At 39.0% G+C, this 27,879-nt stretch overlaps 1 protein-coding gene across 4 annotated transcripts in view; it reads right to left on the bottom strand.

The window, feature by feature from the left end:
* The window catches only part of LOC149224988 (binding protein), a 260,671-nt gene that overhangs the window by 205,653 nt on the left and 27,139 nt on the right, over positions 1–27,879 (bottom strand). For all 4 annotated transcript variants that reach the window (XR_016249558.1, XM_089386386.1, XM_089386385.1 and 1 more), the window contains one exon: positions 4,148–4,229. Coding sequence is in view for 3 of the 4 variants with exons in the window: in XM_089386386.1 (XP_089242512.1) it covers positions 4,148–4,229 (82 nt within the window). In the remaining variant the exon portion in view is untranslated. The remainder of the gene's footprint in view (positions 1–4,147; positions 4,230–27,879) is intronic.

The following is a 27,879-nucleotide window of genomic DNA, read 5'->3' as shown; positions in this document are numbered from 1 at the left end:
TAGGAAAGACCGTAGTCAGTACATACCACAAATCAATGAACAAGTACACCACGAGTTGCACCCCAAAGTCTTTATTATCATAGAAAAAATAGTTCCCAACGGGACAATAGTTTACATAAATGTTTCAACAGCGATTTCTTAGCCAAAAATCAGATGGCTAGAGACTCAAATGACTCTCTAATTTATAGATAAATCCTCCAATTGAAAAATAACGGCTAGTTTCCTTGATCCTTGTCAAAATAATCTTTGTCGTCAAAAAATACCTGATCATCTTTTAATCTTAGCCATTGAATTTTTATTTTTGAGGAATTTTCGAATTTATCATTTAATTACATTTTAATTAGCTCAAAACTAATTATTCTCAGCTAACTTCCTCAAAAATTTGACTTTGACTTAACCACGAAGGTCCAAGGGTCCAATTTTTCTTGAAATATCCAATATTCCCTTGGTGGAGGACCTCTAAAAGTTAATTATTTTAAGACCCGCGAATTTTTCACTTGGAGAATTTAATTTTCCTAAGACATTTTAATTTGGCTCTAAATTAATTATTTTTTGGCTTAGGATTTTAATTTTATTTTTGCCAGAAAATTTAATTAATTGACACTTGAGGGGATTAATTATTGTTTCCACCCTCTAATATTTTAACCATGGTGTCTAAATATGAAGGACCATGCATTAAAATATTTTTTACATAAGATTTACAATTCAACCCTCAAAAGGGGAATACTCGTTCGGCTTAAACCCTCAAAAAACATACCCAATCTACGACACAATATTATCTAGTGGACCAAGTGATTTGTAATAAAATAATTTAGCCAATTAACTTAAATTATTCTCAAATCACTTTTACATAAGACTCAACTAAAACACTAGGACTCACCGAAGACTTTGACAAAAAAATTACACCTTAGCTTTGGGATGAGGTTGGAGAGAAAAACTTTGTCGATCATCTGTGTTTAGAAACACAAATGAATCAATGAAACGAAAAACCTCCTAGGATGCAACTCTCGCCAAAATAATAGGTTTACCTAGGTTGTTACATACATTCACGGTCTTATTAGCGTCATTTACATTACATAACTTGCAGAATGGGTTTACAATGACATATGAACTGCTGACAGATGATTTGATCCTGCTGAAAAAATTTGGTGCTTCTGCTCCCTTGGAACTTTGACAAAATATGTGCAATAGGACACATTTGAGATAATTGCTTGAATGATTGCAATAAGTTTCGTTTCACTAATAGTTCTGATTCATTGTTATATTAATGAATATCTTACCATAATCATCATATTTGAATGAGCTAGATATCTTGAATTGCAAATCTCATTATTGCTTTCTTTCATTGCAAGTTTGGATAATTGTCATCCCCTGGTCAAAAGCTTGGGAATTATCTCATTAGATCAGCTCTCTTGCATTCTCATTTTTGGATGAAGGTGCATTTCATAGAGTATAGGTAGTTTTCCATCTGGCATGTATGAACGCTCCCTTATGTCCTTAATTATTTGTGTTTGCAACACTAAGCTCTCACTTAGATCTAACTGGTATATCATCTGGCATTATTATTTGTTGTCATTTGCTCATTGAAGTGCTTCATTGGTCACTCATGCTTACACCATTTGATATATATACTTATTTCTAATTGCAGCATCACATGAGCAGTTTTATCCACTTATTAATAATGCTTACATAAAGATTGTGGTTCCTCTCAAAGTCTGGTGCAAGTTTTCTATTGCTGAAGTATAATATTCAATTTTATCAGAGTTAATTATATCATTGCTTTTTCTTGTCATTCTTTACTTGTTCTAACCGTGAAACATATCTCAATTGGCATTGTATCTGATATCATTATCTCTACTTCAGTAAACAGTCCCAAAGCACCTACGACCTCAGTTCTCCTGGAGCATAATGTTTGCAGCATTTAAATTTGATTGATGAATAGATAGCTAGGGCTATCTCAATTATATTATCATGGCACATATTGTCTAGCATCATTTCATATTGATATCGTTTTAGCAATTTATCCTTACTTACAGCAGTACTTGAACTTATAGCTTGAAGCATCTCTCATCATTAAGCAAGTTCCTAAATTTACTTGGGCATTGTCATTTAAAGGCACTGGTCTCCTATTGTATCATCGTTAAGTGTCTCATTAATCTAATTGATCTCACATTGCTCAATTAAATTATTCAACTTGCCTCCTAAATCCTTTCAAGCTACTAAGATAGTTCAGTACATCTCCTAGAGCTTGTTGGATCTCAACAAGCTTCCGATCATCCTTCACCTTTCACCTTTAGGGACTACCCCCTTAGCTTTCCTAGGAGATAGCTAGAATGGAGAGGCTCGGGATCAGAGTGACAGCCATGGCTTTGAGCATTGTCGCATTCACATGTACAATTTGGGTGACAACACAGCTTTCCTAGGAGATAGCTAGAATGGAGAGGCTCGAGATCAGAGTGACAGCCACGGCCTTGAGCATTGTCGCATTCACGTGTACAATTTGGGCGACAACACCCCTTAATCATGAGTCAATTTCTCGCTCATCAGCATTGGGACATGCAAGAGTTCATTTATTATGTGATGGATCATCAAGTGCTCAGGAAGTCGGTGATGGCTAATGAGGGGGTTAAAGCTCATACTAGGGTTTGCCCACACGCTAAAATTAATGTCTCAACCATATTTTGCATTTAAACTTTTCTTTTTCTTTCATTGTGGCCATTTTATGCTTTTACCTTTCTTGTAGCTACATCAACCTCCAGGGCAAAGTTTCCGGCCGAAACTTAAGGATTAGGATATGAGAGTGCCAATCCCAATGAACCAATGACAGCAAACCCGAAGGATGGACATGAAAAATCAAGGAAATGGTAAAAAGTGGTAAGTATGGAAAGATTATGGACATGCTACTTCAATCCAAGTTTCCCAAGTAGTGCCCCTCCTATAACCCCAAGGCCTCAAATGAGGTCCCACTGAACTAGGGTCAAAAACTAACCCCCCCTGGTAAGGTGAGAGAACAAGTTTACAGTCAATATCGGTCAATTATCTACATCACCCCTTAATACATGTTAGAATGCCCAAAACATTAAGTAAAAGCACATGATTGCAAAATGGTTAAAGTACCTGTCGAGTAGTGACCCACCTTCCTTTAAGAGGAATGTTGGATGGCAGAAGGTGTTTCACTGGTACAAATGGCGGAGGAATGTGGCATATCATCATATACTGAGCAATGTAGGGTTGTTGGCTGACTGGTTGTCCAAAATAGGAGAAAAAAAATCTCCTATGGGGTTATCCACTTTTTGATGGGTAGCAAGGACTTTAAACTTTGTGGGTACTAGAATTTGTTGTAGCAATATACAATTGCAAACTCAAAGTATGAAAGTTCCTCCTACTACCAAATTTGTAAATACATCGATTGCGGGATGAGGAGGATGGACTTGGATAAATAAATAATCAAGGGACTCATTAAACCTTGTATTTGAAAAACCTAGAGGATATGAAAAGATGAGCATTATTCAACTAAGGCTCGAAAGAGTAACACGCTTAACAATGCGCTACAAAAGAATGATTGGCAAGGTTAGGTGCAGAACTATTTGAAAAGTAGCCAAATGTCTTATCTAGAAAAGCATAAAGTAAACAGTTGAATCTCAAGTGCAATTTCTTTATACGATTTCATACTCACCATTTATTCAACTACCCTCCCTTCATGCACACCCTTATAATATTTCAGCTATAAAAAACAGTGGGCAAAGATTTTATAAGATCCATCCACAGTCCCAGAAAATCAATGATAATAATTTCTTTTCAACAATCCATCAATTGTCTGAACTTGTAACAACCCTCCCATAGGGACATCTACTAGAAGAATGCCAACCATAAGCTAAATCCCAACACATTCAGATCTTTTCACTCAGCATTTAGATGAGACTTGAATGCCCAATTGTGTAAGTTAACCCTAACAACTAGACATACTACTCTGGCCAAATAAATGTAATTATAAGTGAACCGCACAGATAGTGATTAATACATACAGTAAACAAACTATGCAGCTTTTTTCTATAAAACTCTTCACCGGGCTAGGTAATTAAAACCAGGGATCAATTGGATTAAATATGACCCAATAATTGAGAAATCAAGTTCATAGAGGCATCACCTCTGCTCGCAGCTGGCAAGCAAGCTCGTACTGTGCATCTGCATTTCCCATGTCAGCAGCTTCAACAAGTAGAGCAGCTCCACTGCAAGATAAATGCCAAAAATACACGTTAGAGTTATACAGATGCAAAAGAAACACTTGTAAATAATTAACCTTTAAGACAATCCAAGATTCTTTGTTCAAATGGAGCTCAAGTTTCTTTTTTATTTTCATACAGATTACTTATCTATATAGAAAAGTGATTGTTATTAAGCAGGTTTTTCAATTAAAGGCGAACTACACCAAAAGTTATTTATTGTATATGTCAATTAGTGTGAACAGAAACCCCCTATAAAATCCCATGAATCATAGTCATTCTTGGTTATTAGAGCAGTTGCAATTTGTTACAAAAAAATCTAGCACCCCATATGAGGCAAAGTTTCAAGCATCAGGGAGCTTGTCTTGTGTAACTCTGAAAGGCTACCCATAGTCACCATACTAGCTATTCCTCTCACTTTTAGTTGGCTCCTCTCCAATTCAAGGGGAGCTTCCCTAAGCCTAGGATTGCTAAAGCTATAGAGTGGCGGCACAAGGTGATATATTGAAGAGTAAGTCTAAGCAAAACAAATGGCTGTAGTTTGGATGGATAAGTAAATGGTGTGAGATCAAAAGATAAAGGTGCAAAACCCCAAGACCAAGTGCCTAATCAAACATTGGTAAAAATGGAGTTAAGAAAGTATTGATCAAAGAAGTCAAATGCATGAATATGTAAGGCAATAAGGGCTGCTATGCATGCCACAAATCTCCTTAAATTTCTGAAAAATTATTGCAGAAAATAAAACCTTCAAAAGCTAGGGGATTGCATTGAAGGTGATGCCATATCATACTAGCAGAAACTAGGTTTGTGAGATTTTAGTTGAACATGACAACAACAAACGTAAGGAGGATTATATCCTCACATAACATTATCCAAATGATTACATGGTCATTACAAGGCTCTTACAACATTCTACAAGGGCTTCCTACAACAATAAATCAACATATGAATGAATGCAAACATAAAGCCTCACAGACAAAAGATGTACCTCTAATCTTCATGTTACTGCTCAAACTCTTTCTAGGTGGAAAAATTCCTAAACATAACGCGAGAACCTAGAGGTAACTACTAGGCAAACCACACACTAAACTAAGGAAAAGGAATCCTAGTCCAGAGGGGTGTCCCAAAAGGCTCAATCTATCCAATTTGTTATAATATAAGAGTGAAATACTAGCTTAGATTGAGCTATCCAAACAAGTCAATTTGCAGATAAATTCAATTAATTGTAGGGAAACATGAAAATTCACTCAAGATAGCCAAGAGTGAATGGTCAATGCGTGACTTGCTTGGAGAGATTTCAACTTTACAACACACCATAAAATTGCATTTACATCAAGGAGAATGGTATGCCATAGAGAAATTATACCATCTGATGATATTCCATGAAACATACAAATGTAGAGTCAATGCATTCTTGAATTATGTGGGTAAGTTGAACCAATAACTATACTTGCAAGTGAGTGTTCGATGCCAGAATATTGCTCCAACAGTAGATGAAAAATGTGAGATTTAGAGATCAAACGAATGTAACCATGAAAGAGTGCTGCAATAACTCAAGAACATGAACTGAGAGAGGATCCAAAGCTGTAAACAGATTCCAGAATGTAGAATTGAACTTCTGATATATCCAGAAATGTTAAACAGTGCTCCAAGACAGCACTGGCATCAATGATTCATCAACATGTGAGATCCAGCACATACAAATTATGTTCCTTGGAAAGAACCAGCAGTGCAAACAATGAAAAGCCAATTACATAAAAGAGTTGGTAGTGTGAAGAGAGTTTCAAGTGTGACTATCTAATGGGTTAGTTCATTACTTAGACTGCTGATATGAGAGCTGCTAGATTGAGTGCTCAAAAAAACAAGATGTGTCCAGCAAATATCACGAGAATTAATCCTCAAGGAATTATATGATGTTGCTTGTGGCTTATATTTCGTAAATTCATAGGATAACTAGAGCTTGGCGTGAAAGTAGTCCAAATAGTCATCAATGTGGAACCATTATCACAATATTAACACAATTCATGTGTGATCAAGTAAATGAGTGTTAATTCACCTTAGAGAATGAGATTACTTGGGAGTAAAATATTATCTTAAGCCATGGACATCATTACAATCACCATAGCATCAATTTCCAGAAAGTAAACAAGATGTTTGTGAGAAGCGCAAGCTAGAAATGTAAAATTTAGAGCCAGGGCTTGCTCTTCAAACCAACAGATCTGTTTAGAACAGCAGTATAAGTAAAACCATATCTGAATTTAATCCCTTCAATTGCAGAACGTAAATCAGCCAACAAGATACTTAAAGAAAAAGCATAAATTATTGAAACATTCAGGCTACTGATGCATCAATTTAGCTCTTTGGTTGTGTTAAACCAAAGATCCCCTACAGATTTTGATTTATGTGTGTTAGATCTACGCTAATGCCATAACTTAGTGATATATTCCAGAAAATAAAAGTTCACAAGATAGACCAAATCATCAAGTTGTTTAGCTAGTTATGGCATCGATTAAGTCATGAAATGTAAATACTAAATACTAGATCCAATTATATCATATGAAAGAAGCCCATTAGATCTAGTTAAATTTCCCTTTAACAATGTTATCGTTGTTAAACCAAAAGAAATATAGCATATCGACTTAGAATACAACAATGAAAGAAAACGATTTGCAAAAATGTCCAAGTCTAACTAGCTAGACGTGAAATCACTAACCTTCTAAACTTGATATTTGCAATCTAATCTAAGAAATTAACCCAATTCAAAATCTAAATTGCAATAAATAAACCAGAACAAAAAAAAAAAGAGGAGTTTGATTTAAAAATTTAGTGGTTGGAAAAGAGGGATAAGGCCAGTGCAATCATCCACTTGGGTTGTGGAGTCACACTTGGTATTGGTTGAGGCTGTCCTTGTGTCAATTTTGGCTTTACAAGCAACACTTGAGTATGCCTTGTAATTACTAATTCCCCAATGGGAGACACTTGGATATTTTATACTCCTACAGGAGAAGGGTTCTATGAATCCTTTTCTAAGTAGCATAAGTTAACATCTACCTGTTTGCACCTGAAACTGCACCCTGACAATGGTATCAATTTAAATCAAATTGATGAATTTCAACTACAAACTTTAAAATAAATATGCCTTATACGATCACTACAAATCCTCCTTTCCTTTTGGACTGGTGCATGCCAGTCACATAGGGGTGTCCCTCAATCGCTGTACCTTGACTTTCAAATCTGTAAGTTTAAAACCAGCGAACAGCAAACTTAAACTATGACAATGACAAAGCTGCCAAGAAACAGGTTAGAGCTAGATGAAACTACTGGCAGAATTTTCCTTTAAAGAAACAGCTGATAAGAATGCGTGAACACTGAGAAAGAAAGTGAATGTAAGTGATTAAAGAATCAAAACACAGTGCAGAGAACAGTGTTTTCAGATCTGCAATTAAAACGCCAAAGAATAACAAGATAGAAAAGCTGAAAATCAAGCATAGGACATTTTTGTTTTGTATTAATCAGAGAGTTGGTTGCACTACAGAGACAAAACACAAAATGAATCTGCTGACAAATCCTTGTTGGATGAGAAAACCTATTAGAATGAGAGTTAGAGAGAGAAATGTTGTAATGTGCTGCTACTCTGCTAGGAAAATCGCACCCTTTGGAATGAAATCTTTCCTCCCTTTTATCCTTGCCTTGGTGATACAATCTAGGCAAGCTCGAGTTATCCTCATGCAAGTTCTAGAAGAAAGTTGGTAGTGAAGTAGAGTGAATCGGAGAGAGTGGTAGTTTGGAGAAATGAGTGGACATCGAACTCAAAGGAGAAGTGAGGCTGAACTAGTTAAGGAATAGTTATCATGAGTGAGGTGGCGAGAAGTGGAGTGATAAGGTCAGTTATGAGAGAAAGAAACTCGCATGAGAAAGGAAAGATGAGTTAACACAAAAGGAGGGTCACTTAAGTGTGCATGCTTCAGTTAACTTGGCATGCTACCCAATTAACTAAGAGAATCTTCGTCGAGAATATCACCAACATTTACCTTGCCTTCCAACTGATGCATGTGCTCTAGTTATCTCAATTTAACTTCATGCATGTGTCCCAATCGCATTAACACTTGTGCTCACCTCAAGATACCAAATGTCATTACCTGAAGTGGCCATGTATCACCAAAAAAGGCTGCCATATGTCACTCATCTCTGGCAACTGCTAAAAATAGAAATTCTCTAAATACCCCTGATATTATACTCATCAGACCCAGTTTTTTTAGGGGAATCCAAAGGTGCATTCATAACTGATAGGCGAGTACCCATGCATCATACTGCTGAAACAAATCTCTGTATTTGTGTAACATGTCTCTAGAAAAGGATAGGATCAATCAGATGACCTTGTGCTTGGAACTTCGTAATGCAAACAACCCTTGTCTCATATACTAATGTCTGAAATCCATCGCTAGTCACCAACGAGATAATACAAGCTACCCATTAACCCTCTAGATTTTATAGGAAGTAGATCTAAGGGTTAACAATGGCAACCCAAGGGGACGGTGTCTCATTGAAGTCACTGAAAACCTTAACAGCGCTAATCATAAACTTCCATAGGAATAAAACTATAGAAAAATCTGTAAATAAATCAGTGCTTGCCAATTAGGCAAATGGAGTCAAAGTATTGTATGATGCCTCGGCAGATCCGCTGAACGGAGGTCTTACCCATGCATGCTTGAAGAAAAGATTGCTACCTGCATCCCATCCTGTTGATTTCTGGTAGCATTGAATGTGCTCTAAGTCTCAAATTTTGTAGGGAGGCTTGGGCACATGTATTCCAAAGAACCCAGAAAGCGTTTTTGGAAATTCCACTAAGAAACAGTGTTATTAAAATAATTAATTATTTTGAAAAGGACCCTAAGTCTAAACTTAGGAAAATAAAATAATTAAAGGGTATTAATCTAATTGTGGGTGTAACTTCTAAAAGAAGACAGGGATCAAGCAAAAATTATCTTAGCCATTGATTAGCTTCTAATCTAGTCCATTGAATGTCAACAAGAAGATTATTTAAGGAGGCTCGAGGGTCATTTGGAAGACATACAGAGAGTTCAGAAGTTCGATTTTCTGAACCAGAGAAACTGCAGGGAGATGTTTGATAGTGAGTTGTTGCAGAGAGGGGCAAAGAGAGTTTTGGCTGGAAGATCTTCTCCGGAGCCAAGAATACTCAACGGAGAGGCAGAAAGACACATAGAGGAGGCAGCGCAGAGGGCAGAGAGGGTGACGCCGAGCCAGGAAGGACTCACACGGGCACCACGCAAAGTTGCGCAGCAGCTTCTAGCGCAGACGTCCAAATTTGTTGAAGGAGCTAACAATTTTGTGCCAAGAGGGCTAGAAAAGGCTCCTGAAGGCCGATAGATTCTTAGTTGGGCCAACATAGTGAATTAGAGGCTTATGCAGGGCCCACGCAGGGGCAGCACAAAAGTCATCGGGGAACTCGCAGTTCAGTTGTCGGATTAGCCAGGATCACTAGTGTTGAGTGAGGTAATCTCATCAGTATTTCTTGCCAAGTGATTTTCTCTGTAACTGAATCCGCAGGAGGGCATCCAGAGTTGTATTCAGAATACTTTTGCATAATAATAAAAACCCTCAGATCTGTTGCACCGGTTTTCCCGCATTGGGTTTTTCCGGGGACATTTGTCCAAAAAATACTGTGTCACTTGTGTGTATCTTTCTCTATTGTTCTGTTCTTGTTTTGGGCAAATTAATTAATTAAGTGAAGGTTGCAGTTGTATTAGCTTCGATATTTGTTTTAGGAAGCAGTAAATAATTTGTTTCAGTAATTAACAAATAGGAGAAGTTTAATCAGTTGTTGCAGTAGTAGATTTGGGTGGGATTCTCGAATTTTCACATGGTATCAGAGCTAGTGTAGGTGAAGCAAGAAGTACAGTGCCAGAGAACCCAACGCTGATCAAAAAAGGGAGGTCGAAAAAGCTGTAGGACGCAGCGGTTCGAATCCCTAGAGGGGTTTGCGTAGTCCAAGCCGGAAGGGCAGAATTTGGAAGCAATCTCTCTCTGAGTGAGTCGACAAAGAGAAGGGCTACCAGATCGAGATGTTGTCATGGCAGAGGGAGTAGTGCTGAAGCCTCAACGTGAGGAGAAGCTAGTGGGATGCAGTCTTTACTGCAGGCTGTTTTGTTGGGCAGAAAGACGTCAAAAGAGAAGGAAGAAGCATGGTTGAGGGAATTTCTTCCTCGGAGGACTTCCAGCCAAGGAGTCTGAATTCTCACTTGCTGAGCAGCAGTGGAGAGGGGCAAATCTACAAGCTCCAGCAAGGAGTACGTAGGCTAGTCTAGTGCTGCGCAGAGGAGAAAGGAGGTCATTCAATAGTTCTTGCGGCAAAAATGGAGACCAGTGGCTTGAGAGATCAGGATAGGTTGGACAGAGCATCCAACTATGTCATCTGGAAGGCTAGAATGTCATTCCTTCTAGATGAGCATGCTCTCAAGACATATGTCCACGTGGTGGTTGTACCTGCAGATGCAGATCCATTGAAGAAATACAAGGCCGAGATGGTGAAGGCAAAAAGAATGATCCTCAACAGAGTGAAGGATCATGTTGTCTGTCACACCGCTATTAGAGGGACTACTAAGGAGATGTGGGATGCGTTGTCTACGTTGTATCAGGGATCTTCCAAGCAACGGAAGATGCGCCTTGAGAAGAAATTGAGATTTGCTCAGATGCATAAGGGGGAGCGTGTGGATCCATTCCTCACGAAGCCTCAGGAGACCTGTGATGAGTTATCTGTTGTGGGGTCCACACCTCAAGACTCAGAGTTTGTTAGACTGGCCCTCAATTTTGTCTAAGATGAGCGGCAAGTCTTTGTCCAGCGTATCCTGGGCAAGGCGATTGTTGTCACCTTCTGAAAACAGAGTTCCAGTTGTACAAAGAGTACCAAAGAACATAGAGGTTTGCATCCATCTTCCAAGCCACAGAAGCTCTCAAAGTTAAATCAGACCCTCTCCACTGGATAGTTTTCGGAATAAGCTTTCCAACGGTAGGTGGAAGTCCAAAAACGGACTCCTGGATCAGAAGTTAGAGCAGATTGAAGATACCCTTTCAAAGCCAAAAAACAAAGGGAAAATGGCTAAGGGTTAGGCTCATCGCAAATCACAATCGGGACTTTTTTGAAATAGCAGCAGGGGAAAGTAGCGAATCTGTGATCAGCCGATCGCCGATATTGCAAATCGCAAATCGGCGGGTCCCAAGGCATGGCGCATTAGCTTATCGATAATCAGACGGCCCCGAGCACAGTCTATCGACTTATCAGCAGTGCAGATGTCCCGCATATTGGACTTCCCGCAACATCGGAGGTCCTGCAATATCGGCGATCGGTGATTCTAGATGGGACCGGGGTTAAAAACACTGCGAAGTGGAGAAATCTCGATATAGTGTAAAGCGTGAGGAAGAGCCGAAGACCATTTAAAAAAGGATTGCAGTGAAAAAACAAGGTCAGGCAGGCCCTTTTCTCTCTCCACCAGCGGGCCACGTGGCAGAATACCATTGGTCCCTATGAATCCACATGGTAGTTGACATCATCATGACATGACGGTACGAAGGACACGTGGCATGCTGATCTAGGATTTTCAGGGGTCCGATGGGGGCATTTCTAGGTAACACGTGTCACCTCACACAAAGTGACACGTGGCAATGATGACATCACCCATCGCAAATCGGCAATCGATGATCACACAAAGCAAAGTCCCTCCTCTGCGGAAGTCCCTTCCGACCTGTGATTGTGATATGTGAACGACCCTCCCGAATGCGATATTTTATGTGTCATACCTTATGAAAGTTTCGCGTCCGAACAATTGGCCAGTGCTATGAAGGGAGTTAAAAAAACTCTCTCCCGTATTGCGATTGCGATATCCTGGGTGGGCCCAATCCTGCAGATCGGCAATCACAAGTGTCAAGGAGAGATACCAAAGGCAAAGCGTTATAAATCATCGATATGCGGTATTCCAAGTAACAAAGGAAAAAGACCCCCGACGGGAAGTCCAATGGCCCTAGCGCCCGAGGACTAAACACCTGGTCATACCCCCGGGTCGCATGAAGTAAAAGGGGCTAAAGTGGATCTGGAGGCCCCGTCCTATAAAGGCTTTTCAGTAAAAAATCCCGATATGAGAACCCCAACTAGGTATTGCAGAACTTTAAAGGCGCAGTGGGTCGACAGCTATGGCATTTAATAAGGGAGATGGAGCATTCAAACCTGGCATGGGCTGATCCAGAAAGGCCCTTTGTGACACGAAACCAGGGTCGACGCTGACAAAAGTAAGCAAGGACTTAGTAGCTCAGGAGGACTTGATTATCCAGCATGGTGTCCCATATAGAGGGAAGACAAAGTACCGCCCAGGGGTCCTCTGCTCTTGTATTGCGGCATGAAACTGATAGTTGCCCACTCCCAGCTTTAAAGGATGAATGATTCAAGCAGTAAAGGCAGAAGCAACGAGAATCGGCTGAGCAACACAGGAGGCCAGACCATGGGCAAGCTACAACCTGAAGCAAAGGCAATCACAGGGATGGGCATGAAGATATTTTGTTAGCATTCTTATATGAATGTTGACTTGTTTTATTACCCTATAATGTGTCGCCATTAAATGAGTCAATTAATATTTTGTAATGTTTTTGGGCCACAAAGCCATCCCTGGCTGAGACAACTAGTCGACCTGACAGCAACTTGGCCGAAGATATTTTGTTGTAATGAAAGTTCAAACGCTCCCCTCTCTAGATAAAAAGGGGAAGCGACACTTTACAAAGGTTCAGAAATCCTAAAGAAAAAGCTACATGTTATTCTCAGACTGCATGACTTTATAATACAGATCTTTCATAATATCAAGTAAAATGTGGTGATTCCACCTTCAAGTATTACAGTATGTTATCCCTCTGTTAGAACCTATTATGTTCATGTTTCTTCTCTGAATTCATGCAATCATAGCTGCTAGAAATATTTCATACTTCCTCACAGATTCATTTGTATTGACTTATTAATGCATGTGCCTGTATGGATTATTGAGATTATATCTTTAAAATTGCACTACATGAATCATAGCATTCAGTCTCTCTTTGGTCCATTATATCTACCCGTAACTCAAATAAGTGTAGAAATTCTTAATGCTTCAAGCTCTATGTGTTAAATGTAGAATTCTTGATGCTTTAAGCTCTATGTGATGAGTTGCTCTTTCTTCTTATCCTCTCTCATTGCTCTACAAAAGCTTATTAAACTGTAAGTCCTTGAACTACTCGGCCTCCACTATTTTATGCACATATTTTTGTGAACTGCATATGTGAAGAAGTACCAAAAATACATGACTTATACCTTTGGATGAATGAACCAACCCATTCCTTTTAATATATATATATATATAGAATATATGTGATGTCTCCATTTTCCTGAGAATCATTTGAGACACAAAATCTAGATGTGCCCAAGCACTGGTCTTGTAAGCAATCCAAGGTTGTCTCTAGGAGTGACAACAACAACTTTGCCGAATTGGGATGAGATGTGGGTAGCTCTCAAGCAAGAGGAGCTGAGGAGAGACTTGGTCAAGTGTAAACTTGACAGAAGCAACAGAGGTGGGTCGAAGCCCAAGGAGGAGGAGGAGAATGCAGCCCTGGCATCTAAGGGGTAGCAGGAGCAGCAGAGGCGGAAGGACGTCTCGAAGATAAAGTGCTTCAGGTGTGGTGAGATGGGTCACTACGCTACACAATGTCCTCTCAGGAAGAAGGACAAAGATGAGAAGCGTGATCCAAAGGTTGCGCCAGCGAAGATCGAGGAGGAGTCTGCCATGACAGCCGAAATACCTCCAAGAGGGAGGTGGGCTAATTTGGAGTTGTAGTTTGAAAGAGCTACAAATGGGCAGGATCCTTGAGGAGCCCAACTCTTGGATCAATTCCTTGCTACGGGAGCCTAGATCAGAAGCAGCAGGATGGACTAGTGTCAGATGGTACCGAGGAGTGTCAGAGAGACAATTGCAGTGGCTAGGAGCGCTAGAGACTGAACAGCGCAGAGCAGAGTTAGCAGCAGTGCAGATGGCACAAAGCAGAGGTCAGCAGCAGCACAGTAGATTCAGAGGGTCAGCACAAAGACTAGCAAGAGTCAGACTCGAGCATTCACATGGTAGCATACTGAACACAGTTAGTGCAGAAATTTGGGATGTTTTTCTGTTGTTGATGCAGTAGCAGCAGCAGTTTGCAGTGCAAAGGCAGTTGGCAGTGGAAATGCTAGCAGCAACACGGATGCAGAAATTCAAAGGAAGTTGCAGTACGGATGCAGTGTTGACAGTGGCAGGGTCCGCAGGAGTACAGATGCGGCATTTACGCAATGGTTGGTGGACAGCATGTCAAACATCAACAGCGCAGAAGGAGATGTTACAGAACAGAGTGATGCTTCAGCAGGTTGCATTACTAGAGCACATTCCTCGCTAAAAGGGAGTGTTGATTTCTAGTAGCATCGGATGTGCTCTAAGTCTCAAATTTTGCAGGGAGGCTTGGGCACATGTATTCAAAAGAACCTAGAAAGCGTTTTGGGAAATTCCACCCAGAAACAGTGTTATTAAAATAACTAATTATTTTTAAAGGGACCCTAAGTCTAAACTTGGGAAAATAAAATAATTCAAGGGTATTAATCTAATAGTGAGTGTAACTTCTAGAAGAAGACGAGGATCAAGCAGAAATGATCTTAGCCATTGATTAGCTTCTAATTTGGGTCGTTGAATGTCAACAAGAAGATTAGTTAAGGAGGCTTGAGGGTCATTTGGAAGAGATACAGAGAGTTCAGAAGTTCAATTTTCTGAAGCAAAGCAACTGCCGGGAGAATTTCGATAGTGAGTTGTTGTAAAGAGGGGCAGAGAGAGTTTTGGCTAGAGGATCTTCTCCGGAGCCAAGAATACTCAGCAGAGAGGCAGAAAGACACATAGAGGAGGCAGCGCAGAGGGCAAAGAGGGTGACACAGAGCCAAGAAGGGCTCACGCAAGCCCCACGCAGAGTAGCGCAACAACTTCCAGTGCAGAGATCCAAATTTGCTGAAGCAGTCGACGTTTCTGAGTCGAGAGGGCTGGAAAGGGCTCCTTAAGGCAGATCGATTCTCAGTTGGGCTGATGCAGGGCCCACGCAGGGGTAGCGCAAAAGTAGCCGGGGAACTCGCAGTTCAGCTGCTGATCAGTCGGGATCAACAGTGTTGAGTGAGGTAATCTCACCAGTGTTTCTTGCCAAGTGATTTTCTTTGTAACTAGATTGTCAGGAGGGCATCCAGAGTTGTATTCAGAATACTTCTGCATAATAATAAAAACCCTTAGATTTGTTGCACCGGTTTTCCTGCATTGGGTTTTTCTAGGGACATTTGTCCAAAAAACACTGTGTCACTTGTGTTTATCTTTCTTTATTGTTTTGTTCTTGTTTTGGGCAAATTAATTAATTAAGTGAAGGCGGCAGTTGTATTAGCTTCGATATTTGTTGTAGGAAGTAGTAAATAATTTGTTTCAGTAATTAACAAATAGGAGAAGTTTAATCAGTTGCTGCAGTAGTAGGTTCGGGAGGGATTCTTGAATTTTCACACATCCATCATGTTGAAGTTGACACATAGGAGAAAGTCACCTAGTCAAATGCCAATGTTGGAGAAATTTGCTAGGTGCGAAGGTACCCACCAACAAAGCTAATGGGCCCTCAGGTATGAGCACATCCCACCACCTATTAATGAATGATTTAAAGTCAAACAATCGCAAGGATGATCCAATCAAGGCCCAATGGTGATATGCCTTGTTGTATGTGAAATCACTGCCAATGAAGCTAACAGCCACTAAAGTGCTAAGGCTCTTGGATCATCCCTTTGATAATTTGTTGAGGTCAATGAGGAACAATTTGTTAAGAGAGAGACAATAATGTAGTTCTTTCCCTTAACACAAAGCAAGATATAAGAAGTACCAGAAAGCAATTGGTATCATGTCCCTAAATGTTGGATAATGTGGGAAAATGTAACTAGGTTTGGTCTTCATTTAATGTATTTGAGTCATCTTGTAATGTACTTGTCAAAAGAATAAAGAAAAGAATTATTATTATTATTATTATTATTATTATGACTTATTAAAGCATGGGTTTCATGCTTGGGTCATCATGTTTTAGGTCAGAGTCCCCATTGAGGACTTCTAGGATTTATTCTGTGTCAATAGAGTCGTCATACATTTAAAGAGAACCTTCTTAGGCTTTTGAGTCATGTAAAAAGGTTAAGTATTGAGTCAAATATGAATTATGTTGTCTCCACACCAAGTCGGCCTCAAGGAGGGCTATTTGACCTCACCAAAGCACTATAAATGAAGCAGTTTAAATTACATTTCAAGCACACTCTCACAAGCAAGTTTGATATCTCTTGAAGCTGGGAAGAGTGCGAAATAGAAGGAGGAGAAGGAAGTGTGAGTTTGGTCTAAGAGAAGGAAAAAGGGAAAATCAAAATTTTGGTGCTGTTATCTCTCTCTCATGCCCTGGTTTGGAAGATCGAAGTTCTCTTGTTGATGTTGTAGCCAGTTGTCGTATGTTGCTGCTGCCAGATCAAATTATAGGTTGAAGTTGTTGTTGGATGTTGCTACCTCTAGAAGTTGTATTGGGCCTAGATTGAAGTTTCTAAGAGAAGATCAAAGTATTCCAGTGAAGATCAAAGTCCCCAAGGCAAGATAGAAGTTGTTGGGTCGAAGAAAGTGCTGCCATTATTGCTGCTGTTGCCAGGTCAAGTAGGATCATTTGCAAGAAAAGAGGAAGGTTGACTTGGTTTGGAGGAAAGTTTGTGTCAAGGTCAAGAGTCTTGGAATATCTCCGGAGAACTATTGAAGGAAGAATTACTGACTGGGTTTTCCCCTAGAGAGAGGTTTTGCCCTGGCTATGAGCCTACATCTAGTGTCCATTGTTTTATGTGTTATTGCTTTGGTGATTGCTTGATGAACTAAAAGAAAGAAGATATAAAGAAACCTATAAGAAGTCAAGAACATCACAAGTAATTATCAAGTATAAGAAAATATTTCTACCTTTCTGATTTTCTAACATGGTATCGGAGCTTTGGTGAAGAAAGAAGGAAAAGACAGTGTCAAGCACTTGATCAAGGAATCATTCAAAGGGATTATTCAAGGAAAGAAATCTACTATCTTCAAAGAGAATGTCTAACACAATCAAGGGAGAGAACAAACTTGAAGGAGACTCAAACTACAGGTCTTGGAAGAAGAGGATTGACCTCATCCTTGAAAAGAATAAAGTACTAGAATTGGTCAAAGGAAAAGTAAAGAAGCCTACAGATGACTCCAGTGATGTTGACAAAGTAAAGTTCAGAGAGTTATAATTGGTAGCCATGACTCTAATGGTAGAAGGAATAAAGGACAACCTTGTCCCATTTATAGCCAATATCAATCATGCTTAGGAAATGTATGAAACCTTGTCAAAGTTATTCACGATTAAGAACATTGGTCAAGTGGCAAGCTTGAAGAATAAACTAAAGGCCACAAAGATGACTAAAGAAGATACAATAGCCTCCTTCTTTGTGAAAATAACAAGAATCAGAGATGACCTTTTGGCCATTGATGAAATTGTTCCAGAAAAAGAACTCGTGATCACTGCTCTATTAGGATTGCCACCTACTTGGGGTGCATTTGCTGCAGGACTTAACAGTTGGAAGGAAGCTCCCACTTTTGAAGAACTATGGACTACCTGCAGTCAAGAAGAATTAAGGATCTCATTAGTTGTCAATCCTGAAGGAGTTTCAAATGCCTACACTGCTCAATACAAAGAAAAGAAATCGAAAGGACCAAGTAAGAAAGTAGACATGTCCAAAGTAGAATGCTATCAATGTCATAAGAAGGGTCACTACAAGAGTGACTGTCCCGACAATCCAAGAAACAAGAAGAGAGAAAGAGATCAAGCCAATGTTGCTGAAGAAGAAGACCTAAAGAAATCCAAACCCAAAGAATCTGACATAAGGGACTTACACTACTAAGTCCTTTGCTTGTAGCCTTAGATATCTTATTTTATATTTTTGATTTAGAATTTATAATTTTTTAACATGTTTTTGGAAAGACATTTTTCTTTTGTTTTTATAAGTTTATAGGTATCCCTCAAGCTTTGGAGGGAGCCCCCAACATCTCCCAAAGATAAGTATCTCATTTCCTTTCAGTTTTTGGTTTCATGTACTTATTTAAGTTTTGATTATATTAAATACTAATCACCATTCTCCCTCTATTGTCTTGATTAGGAAAACATCTGCTATATCCTCAAGGAATATGAAAGAAAGCCACCCAAGATAAGATTTTTCAAGAAACAAAGGTATGCCTTAAACTACAAAACATTGATTTTTTTATAATAAATGTTTATTCATTTGACAATCTATTACTAACATTGTTATGTCTAGCTATATTGAATCACGTTGATTCTTGTTTTGGGTGATTCATCACTCAATAAATCTACCCCACTCATATTCTTAATTGATTTATAAAACCCTAGATAGGTTCTCTGAAGAACCCTAACCTAAGGGTATGGTAATGTGAATGTCTGAAACCCTAAATTGCTTAAGGTTATTGAGAAATGTGATTTAAAGTTGTATTGGTGATGTCATGTTTGGGATTTTTGTATGATCAGGAAAACCTAACTTGTTAGGATTGAATGATAAAGTCTAAAATCCTGAACCTTTGAAGTTTTGGTAATTTTGGGTTTGCTATGTTCCTATATTGAAACCCTAACTCATTAGGGTTTGAATATATGTGTAAGCAAGACCCTTATAATGTCTTAGAAATGATTTCCTTGGAATGTGTGTTTGTCTGATCAAACCCTACTTTGTTGTAAGTCTAACTCTTATTGATATTTGTGAAGATGGGTTTGACTAACACATGATATCAAATGCCTATGCATGATGATGAAGTCCTAGATGTATAAGTTAACTTGTTTATCAGTGATTATGAATCCTAGGGTTTGGAACTAAGCCCCAGTCAAAGTTCTCTAGGATGATAGTATTTGTGAAATTCTAGGGTTTTGGAGTTAAACCTTAGTAGAAGTGAAAATCTCAGATGTATGATAAGATTGTTGAAAATTAAGTTTTAGCTGTGATTAATGTTTGATTGAAAAATCTAGGGTTTGCAAATAACCCTAGTGGAAGTTGGTCATGTTGATAACTAAGTTGTGATTGGTTTTGAATCTTGATTGATTAATTCTCTTGTATGAAATCTAAGATGTGTATGAAACCATAGTGGGAAGTCTAACATATGGCTTCTGAAAGTTGTTAGATGCCTTGTAGATCTATATTTGTTTGAATTGTTTCTAGGGTTTGCTATATGTTGTAGTAGGGTATGTCATACCTTTGAAAGAAACATTGAAACCCTAAATGTAATGAAAGTTGTTATGTAGTAGCCTAGGGTTTATGACAAAGTCCCTAGCAAAATGTTGAAGAGTATGTGTCTCTTGTTTATAATTAAGTTTGGATATCTGATAAGGTTGAAATGCTTCCGTAATTCTGATATGGCTAACTTCATGCTTCTATAGATTTGGTTGTGCTTGCTATCTAAGTTGTGCAGGTACACAAACTTCAGTATGGTGAATATGTTCGTTGATAAGCATGATGTGAATAATGATGGCAATGATAACTCCGATGAAATGGTTGGAAGCCACGAAAGATTATCCGATGTCAAAGTAAAGAAGTTGATCTCCTTGGGTTAAGAGGGAACCTGAATAAGAAAGATCTCGCTGAGATTAAGAGGGAGACTGGATAAAGGGAAGCTCCCTGGTTGAGAGGGAGGGCATAGCATAGTTTTAATTCGAGAATACTTTTTATAAGATATGTTGTTGTATATGAAGTAGGAAAGGAAAATGTATGATTGAGGAATCTTCTATCAAAGATTCAGTTGATAGTCCTACTATGTTGAGGAGCAACATCAGTGGTCTAAAAGACCTCGAAGGTTTGTATTTGACTATGTACATGTTAAAGTATATTATTGATTGGGGTTGTGTTTGTACAGGTGAATCTCTCAAAGGTTTTGATAGCATGCTGGTAACTAATCAGAATGATTGGGAGAGATTGGTTATCCTTGATCTGTTGGATCAAGGAGTGTTGAGGCTTTGTGAGTGAAGCATTGTCTAGGAGGACATCTGGTCGTCACTTTGTGTTGATGTCTAGGACCCGAAGTTGGAAAGGTGTTGTTGATTATAGAGCTCTATTTTGAATACACACCTGGATCCCTGGGTTGATGGTTAGCAAGTAAGCCTGATGGTACCTAAAGAGGCTGAAAGCTTGATTCCATCTTAGTCCCACTTGGATAGATTTCCCTAGTCAGGAATCTAGTCCATGGCATTGTGATGCCTAAACTCTTGAGAGACCAATGGATAGATTGCCCTGGTCAAGAATCTAGTCCATGGCATTGCGATGCCTAAAAGTTCTTCATGGATCACATAGTTGAGATCTTCCTTGTACTTGTATATGATGAATACCTCCCTAGTTAAGAGGGAGTGTTGGAAAATGTAACTAGGTTCAATCTTCATTTAATGTATTTGAGTAATCTTGTAATGTACTTGTCAAAAGAATAAAGAAAAGAATTTTTTTTTTTTATTATTATGACTTATTAAAGCATGGGTTTCATGCTTGGGTCATCATGTTTTAGGTCAAAGTCTCCATTGAGGACTTCTAGGATCCATTTTGTGTCAATAGAGTCATTGTAGTTTTAAAGAGACCCTTCTTGGGCTTTTAAAACATGTCAAAAGGTTAAGTATTGAGTCAAATATGAATTATGTTGTCTCCACACCAAGTCGGCCTCAAGGAGGGCTATTCGGCCTCAACAAAGGACTATAAATGAAACAGTTCGAATTCCATTTGAAGCACAATCTCACAAGCAAGTTCGATATCTCTTGAAGCTGAGAAAAGTGCGAAATAGGAGGAGGACAAAGAAGTGTGAGTTTGGTCTAGGAGAAGGAAAAAGGGAAAATCGAAATTTTGGTGCTTCTATCTCTCTCTCTCATGCCCTGGTTTGGAAGATCGAAGTTCTCTTGTTGATGTCGTAGCCAATTGTCATATGTTGTTGCTGCCAGATCAAAGTATAGGTCGAAGTTGTTGTTGTTGGATGTTGCTGCCTCTAGAAGTTGTATTGGGCCTAGATCAAAGTTTCTAAGAGAAGATCGAAGTATTCCAATGAAGATCGAAGTCTCCAAGGCAAGATAGAAGTTGTTGGGTCGAAGAAAGTGTTACCACTGTTGTTGCTGCTGCCAGGTCAAGTAGGATCATCTACAAGAAAAGAGGAAGGTTGACTTGGTGTGGAGGAAAGTTTGTGTCAAGGTCAAGAGTCTTGGAATATCTCTGAAAAACTATTGAAGGAAGAATTACTGACTGGTTTTTCCCCTAGAGAGGGGTTTTGCCCTGGCTGTGAGCCTACATCTGGTGTCCATTGTTTTATGTGTTATTGCTTTGGTAATTGCTTGATGAACTAAAGGAAAGAAGATATAAAGAAATCTAGTAAGTCAAGAACATCACAAGTAATTATCAAGTATAAGAAAATCTTTCTGCCTTTCTGATTTTCTAACAGATAAGAGGTGACTGCCTCACCAAGTATGACTTAACAAAGCTCAATGAAGAGGCAACCCATAAGATGACTCATTAGAACTCCTAAGCCTCTTCAAATTACCCATCCTAGTAGACGCAATCAATTATGGGAAATGGCGAAGACCAAATCCTCCATCCAAACCTGACTAGAAATATCAATGCATCGTGACCAGAGTACAACAACTAGACTTTTAAAAGGTTTTATTTCATGCAACTAGACTCCAAGTGAACTAAATGCAAAAACTCCATTGTAAGAGATCCATGGTAAGAAATACTTCCAAAACATAACTGAAAATTTTGAAGAAGCAAAACTCCTATTGATTGTAAATGCAAAAGTGGAAAAATGGGTCCACCTAAACTGACAAACAATGCCCAAAACCCCCATTATTGGAATTTCTCTCTCTCTCTCGCTTAACTCAAAATAACAATTCAATTGTCGCACATTTATGAGCAGTGCTTCCATGTTTCCACCAAATCAACTAGTTGAAAAGTGTTTGGTTCTACTAGCAGTCTCGATGCAATATGGATCCAACCAAAGACTAATGAACTTGCCATGGTTTCCTGGTCCTCCATTTATTTTATCCCATTACAATAATAGATCACCAACTTTGAATGCTTTCCCTCTAGCTTTGCTATCAAATGTCTTTTTAACATGTCCCTAACACTCAAATAGATGGGCATATGTCGCATGCCTCTCTTCATCCAACTATACTAAATGGTTGATATCTTGATGTAATGTAACTCTGATACCAGTGAACAGCTCCATCATCCTATATACTAGCAACCTCAAGTTTACTAGCAAGAATACATCCAAACCATAAACAAGCTCAAACAGACTCTTACCGGTGGCACATTTTTTAGTAATACGGTCAACCTAGAGTGCATACTTCAAATAGCTATCAGTTATCGCCCATTGTCTTCCTTATTATTATGATAGGTTCATATCGTTGGACTCTACTAGCATGTTCCACTGCAGGTAATAATTAGCTAAATGGGACAATGTAATGTTATATTGAGAGCAGAATGATACCAATTCAATTGAACTGAAGACACTAGCATTATCTGTTGTAATTTTTTGTGGAGCTCAAAACCTTGTGAGTATGTGGTCTTCCAAAAAATTGATAATATGTTAAGTGGACGAAGATCTCAAAGGGACCACCTCTACCCATCTTATGAAGTAATTTGTAGCAACCAATATCCAACTGTAACCATCACAAGATTTGTGTGGCAACTGCCCAATAAAATCCAATCCCCACTGCTGAAATGGGGACTATACAATAACTAGCTCAAGTGGTAAAGCAAGTAACTTTTGCTTTTTTCTCAAAATCCTGGTAAGCATCGCAAAATATCAAAAAATTATATGAGTCCCTAAAGAGTGTCGGCCAATAATAACCATCTCACATGATTTTGTGCGTTATGGTACGAGTAGAGAAGTGACCAACACACACCCTTGCATTTAATTCTTTTAGCAACTCTTTAGACCATTTGAGTCCACACACCTAAAAATTATACTATGGAGATTACTCCATCCAAGGCCACCCTGCAATAAACAATATTTAGCAGCTTTCAACTACAAAGATTGCCTCTGCGTCTTGTTGAGGTTATTTGGGCTAGCTAAATTCTTCAAATAAAATATAATGTTTGCATAATGAAGAATATAATGCATTTACTTGATCGCTTACCTCATGGTCTTGGAAGGTGTTTAAGTTACTTTCAACCCTCAACATTTCCAAACCTTAGCCTATGATTGATTTGATGGGCTTGATTTCGATGTTGTATTCCTGAATTTTGGTGATCAATCTGCCTCTAGTTCCAATGCATTCCTTCTAAACTAGAATGTACTTAACCATAGTATGCGGAACATATGTTGTCACTTTTTCATTCCAAAAATACTCCCAAAAATTGTTAAAATTGGCAACTAGGGCCAAACTCCATGTGGGTCATCTTATTTATGGCATCTGATATTTTTCTTGGATCCCTCTCATTGAGAGGTGTAGGATTGATCTAAAGATCATCCGATTCCGACAAGTATTCATGGATTTATGAATTCATTTGTGTTATAAGACAAATTGTCAAGTCGGCTAGCATCTTATGTAGGCTCAAAAGCCCAATAGTCATGTCTATTCATCATCTATGTTTTAGTATAAATAGGAGAGGACTTGAAGTCATTAGGGAGACACACTCTTCATGTGATCTCCTCCTGTCCACGTCTTTGGGTTTTTGGTGAAGGAGAGACACTATGAAAGATTCTTATGATTGTGAGATGAAGTTGCAACAAGAGGTAGTCGCAATGAGATGAAGCCGCAGTGAGAGGCAGCCGCAGTGAGCTGGAGCCGCAGGCATAGAAGAGGAGCCACAGTAGATGGTAGCCACAGTGACAAAGAGAGGGCCGCAGTCATAATCGCAGTCAAGTGAGATAGCTGCAATCACGCATGAAGGAGCCACAGTCACGAGATCAAAGGTCTCTCTGCACCTCGGCTGGGTTTAAGAGTAGACAGACTAGATCTCAAATGGCTGAAAGAGAAACTCATGACCTAATCTCAAAGAACGCAGCATTGTCATTCTTTCTGAGCTAAATATCTCGGCATATCTGAAGGAGAATATATAACTGATGATGCAGTGATCTCACACGTATAGATCTCGGATGGACGAAGAGGACTATGTATCTATTGCAGTCTCGACTTCATGTTTGATCTCGGCATACTGCTATATATGTATATCATATCCTCGTTGAACCTGTTCCATGACATAGGATGTAGCCCACATGATGATATCTCCACCCAAGGTTCAGTAATGATTCAAGTATGGTATAACAACATTCAGATCTGTATAGGCATATCACAATAGAATAACCAATGGCCTTGGCATACTTGTAAGGATCTCGATTGGATGAAGATCTCGGACGAAGGGACTGTGTTGATATTTCACACAGCAATCTATATATATATAGATCTTGGTGAGATCCTTATGGCAATACAAATATCTTGTACAGCAGTAACATGGAGTACCAGATTATGTTCCTATATGCAGCAATAAAAGAAACAGTGATCACCTCAGTGAAAAGTGTCAGTCTCATCAAAGGTAAAGAGACAAGGATCATAATCATATAGTACTGTAAGGTGCAGTTATGATCATCACAGTGACAGGTGCAACTGATGATGAGTGTAGCATAGCAGGTATTGCAAATCAGCAATGTGTACAACATTAAATACAGATCCATGACGTTGAGCTCAGTGATGTTTGAGTGCACCACTGAGACGATGAAGTACAACATAGTGCAGAATGATGATGAATTGCAGCATGGTAATGGGAGCAACTCAGTGATGGGAACAGCTCCATGACTAGGTGCAGCACCATGACGAAATGCAACACTACGATAGGTGAAGCAGTCAACTTGGAGAATCAGTTGAAGCAATATGTCTTCAACTGATCTCATGCAGATATCAAAAGTCAAAATGTTGACTTCTATTGTAAATGTACTATCTCTCTCTCTTTCTCTGCTGAACTATTGAAGAACATATAAGAAGAATTGATCAAGGGTTTCCCCACATTGGGGTTTGTCCCTGGCTAGTGCCACATCTTGTGTCCTCTTATCTTGGCTTGTCTTCTGCGATTTATGTTTATGTTCTATCTGCAGTTTACGTTAATGCTGATGTGATTGCTAATCTGGAAAAGATATGGAGCTAACTGTGAAAATTGAAATAAATTCCTCTAAGCATAGAACATACCTAAAATTAACAAAAATGTCCGAAGGTTTTAACCAAGCCATATGCATATTTCTCCATTAATTCATAATTTAGCTTGGAACTTTGAAAGGCTATACTCATAAAGGAGATAGGTAGCTCTTTCCTTCACTGTTTTTCTGCTATAAAATAGCCACCAAAGTATGCTTGGAAGCATGTTAAAAACCTTGAAAATCCTTACCATAGTATGTTGATCAAAACAGGCACATGACACAGTGACCGTTTGACATCCTGAAATGCCCATTTTGCTTCATCATTCTACTTCATGTGAGAAATCTATGGGGCTGCAATTAGGATGATTTCTCTTAAACTTGATAATTGATTATGATGTCTTTTTACTTTTCTTAATTATTAGCTTCTTCTCTTATTATTATGTTGTTCTTATCATCAAACAGCTACCAAAACAAGAAGATCAACAGTACACAAAAACACAGGATGTAGGCTACAAGCCAGGGCCAAAACCTCTCCACTTGAGAGAAAAACCCACAAATCTCTTCTCTTATAGATTCTTCAAATGACGAATTCCAAGACCTCTAGACCAAGACCAATACCCTTCCAAGACCAAGCCAGACCTTCTTGATGATGTGCTCCTTCTATCCAAGTCAAACCCAGTCAAATCTCTTCCAGCTGCACAACTTTGACCCCCAGTTATAGAATTTCGGCCTTTGTTGCAAGTCTGAAATTTTCGGCCCCTACAACAACCACTGCTTCCACATGTGTGAGCAATTCTAGGGCTTCCAAAGCTTCCTTTGACCTTTGCTTGAGTTGCTTCTTCTTTTAGGGCTTGTAGGTGACCTAATAGTCCTTTCTTCAACCTTTTTCTGCAATTTCCTCAACTTTGATATGGGAGCATCAAAACCCCAGCCTTCCTTCTTCGCACGTGTGAGAGAGAGAGAGAAATAACCTAAACCTTCGTCCTTTGTCCTTCTTCGCTAGCCTTCTTCTTATTCTCCTTCGCCTAGATGATGAGAAGTGAGTGAGTGTTCATAGGAGGTCGAGTTCCCTCCTATATATAGGCTTCCAAGGAGGATGACACGCCCTAATGAGACCAACTTATTAGCTTCCAGGCCGACTTGGTGTTGGAGAGTATTTCGAGACTTTTAATTACAAAAATAATTCTTTTGACATGCTACAATGTACCCAATGAGGTCTTATTTATATGTCAATGACTCTATTGACTTCTTGACCCTAGGAAAAACACTAGAAGCACTTAATGGGTGCTTGACCTCTACATAAAATGACTTTGAGCATGAAACCCATGCGACAAAAATAACAATAACAATTTTTCTTTCATTTTAAAATATACAAGCAAAAGTACATTTCATAGCTATGAAAATCGAACCTAGTTACACATTTCAACACTCCCTCTTAACTAGGGAGGTATTCATAATGGTACATGGACATTTTCAAGCTAAAGAGATCTCATAAGAAGAATTGGATTGGTAAGCCATCTCATAAGCTATCATTCCATCTTATCTCTTTGCATCATACCAACTAGCATTGTCACATAGCAAGGCCTTGACTAATAGCTCTATCTCTCCACAAGATCAGATCACAATGTTTGTGAGACCAATGACTGACAGACACCATCATCATTGTCTCTCAAGGCACATACCCCACCCGAGTGTTCACAAGGTATGTCCTTTTAGAACAATTCTTATCTTGGGATAAAACATCCTCAAGGAATTTCCTCTTCACTTACTCTTACCTCTTGGATGCCCTACTACATCCTCAAAGAATATCAGAAACCAAATGCTTACCCAATCCTCCATTCCTTTTTCACGAAGTGAAGACAAGAATGATGTCTCTATCTCTCCCTCTCAACTAGGGAGGATATATCAACCAATCCAAGCTTGTCTCTCAAATACACAAGATTGCTCCTTGCAGATATCTCAGTATATGCTTGGCTGTTATCCAATGGTCACGCTTGGGCTCTACCTGGAACTGACTAAGAATATTCACTTCAAAACAAATGTATGGTCGAGTATTTACCAAATACATCATAAAGCAAACCAATTGCCTATACCTTGCCAAATCCACGGGGCTTGAATCGGAACTTCTTCGACCCTTCAAATTTGTGATCATAAGGGTTGTCATAGGTTTGCAATCCATCATGTCAAACCTTTTCAGCATCTCAATCATACATTTTCCTTGACCTAGGTATATCTCATCAGGTCCTTGCCAAACTTCCAACCCCAAGTAATAGGGCATTAACCCTAGATACTTCATATCGAATTATACTGCCAATTGCTTTTCATACTCTTGAATACGACCTTTTACACCTGTCACGAGAAGATCATCCACATCTTTTGGGCTTCTTACTTTCCCAAAACAT

Source organism: Pinus tabuliformis, chromosome Q, assembly GCF_031772625.1.
Source record: "Pinus tabuliformis cultivar Carrire ecotype Pingquan chromosome Q, CPIR1, whole genome shotgun sequence".
Taxonomy (NCBI): domain Eukaryota; kingdom Viridiplantae; phylum Streptophyta; class Pinopsida; order Pinales; family Pinaceae; genus Pinus; species Pinus tabuliformis.
This window is presented reverse-complemented; position numbering and strand designations above follow the sequence as displayed.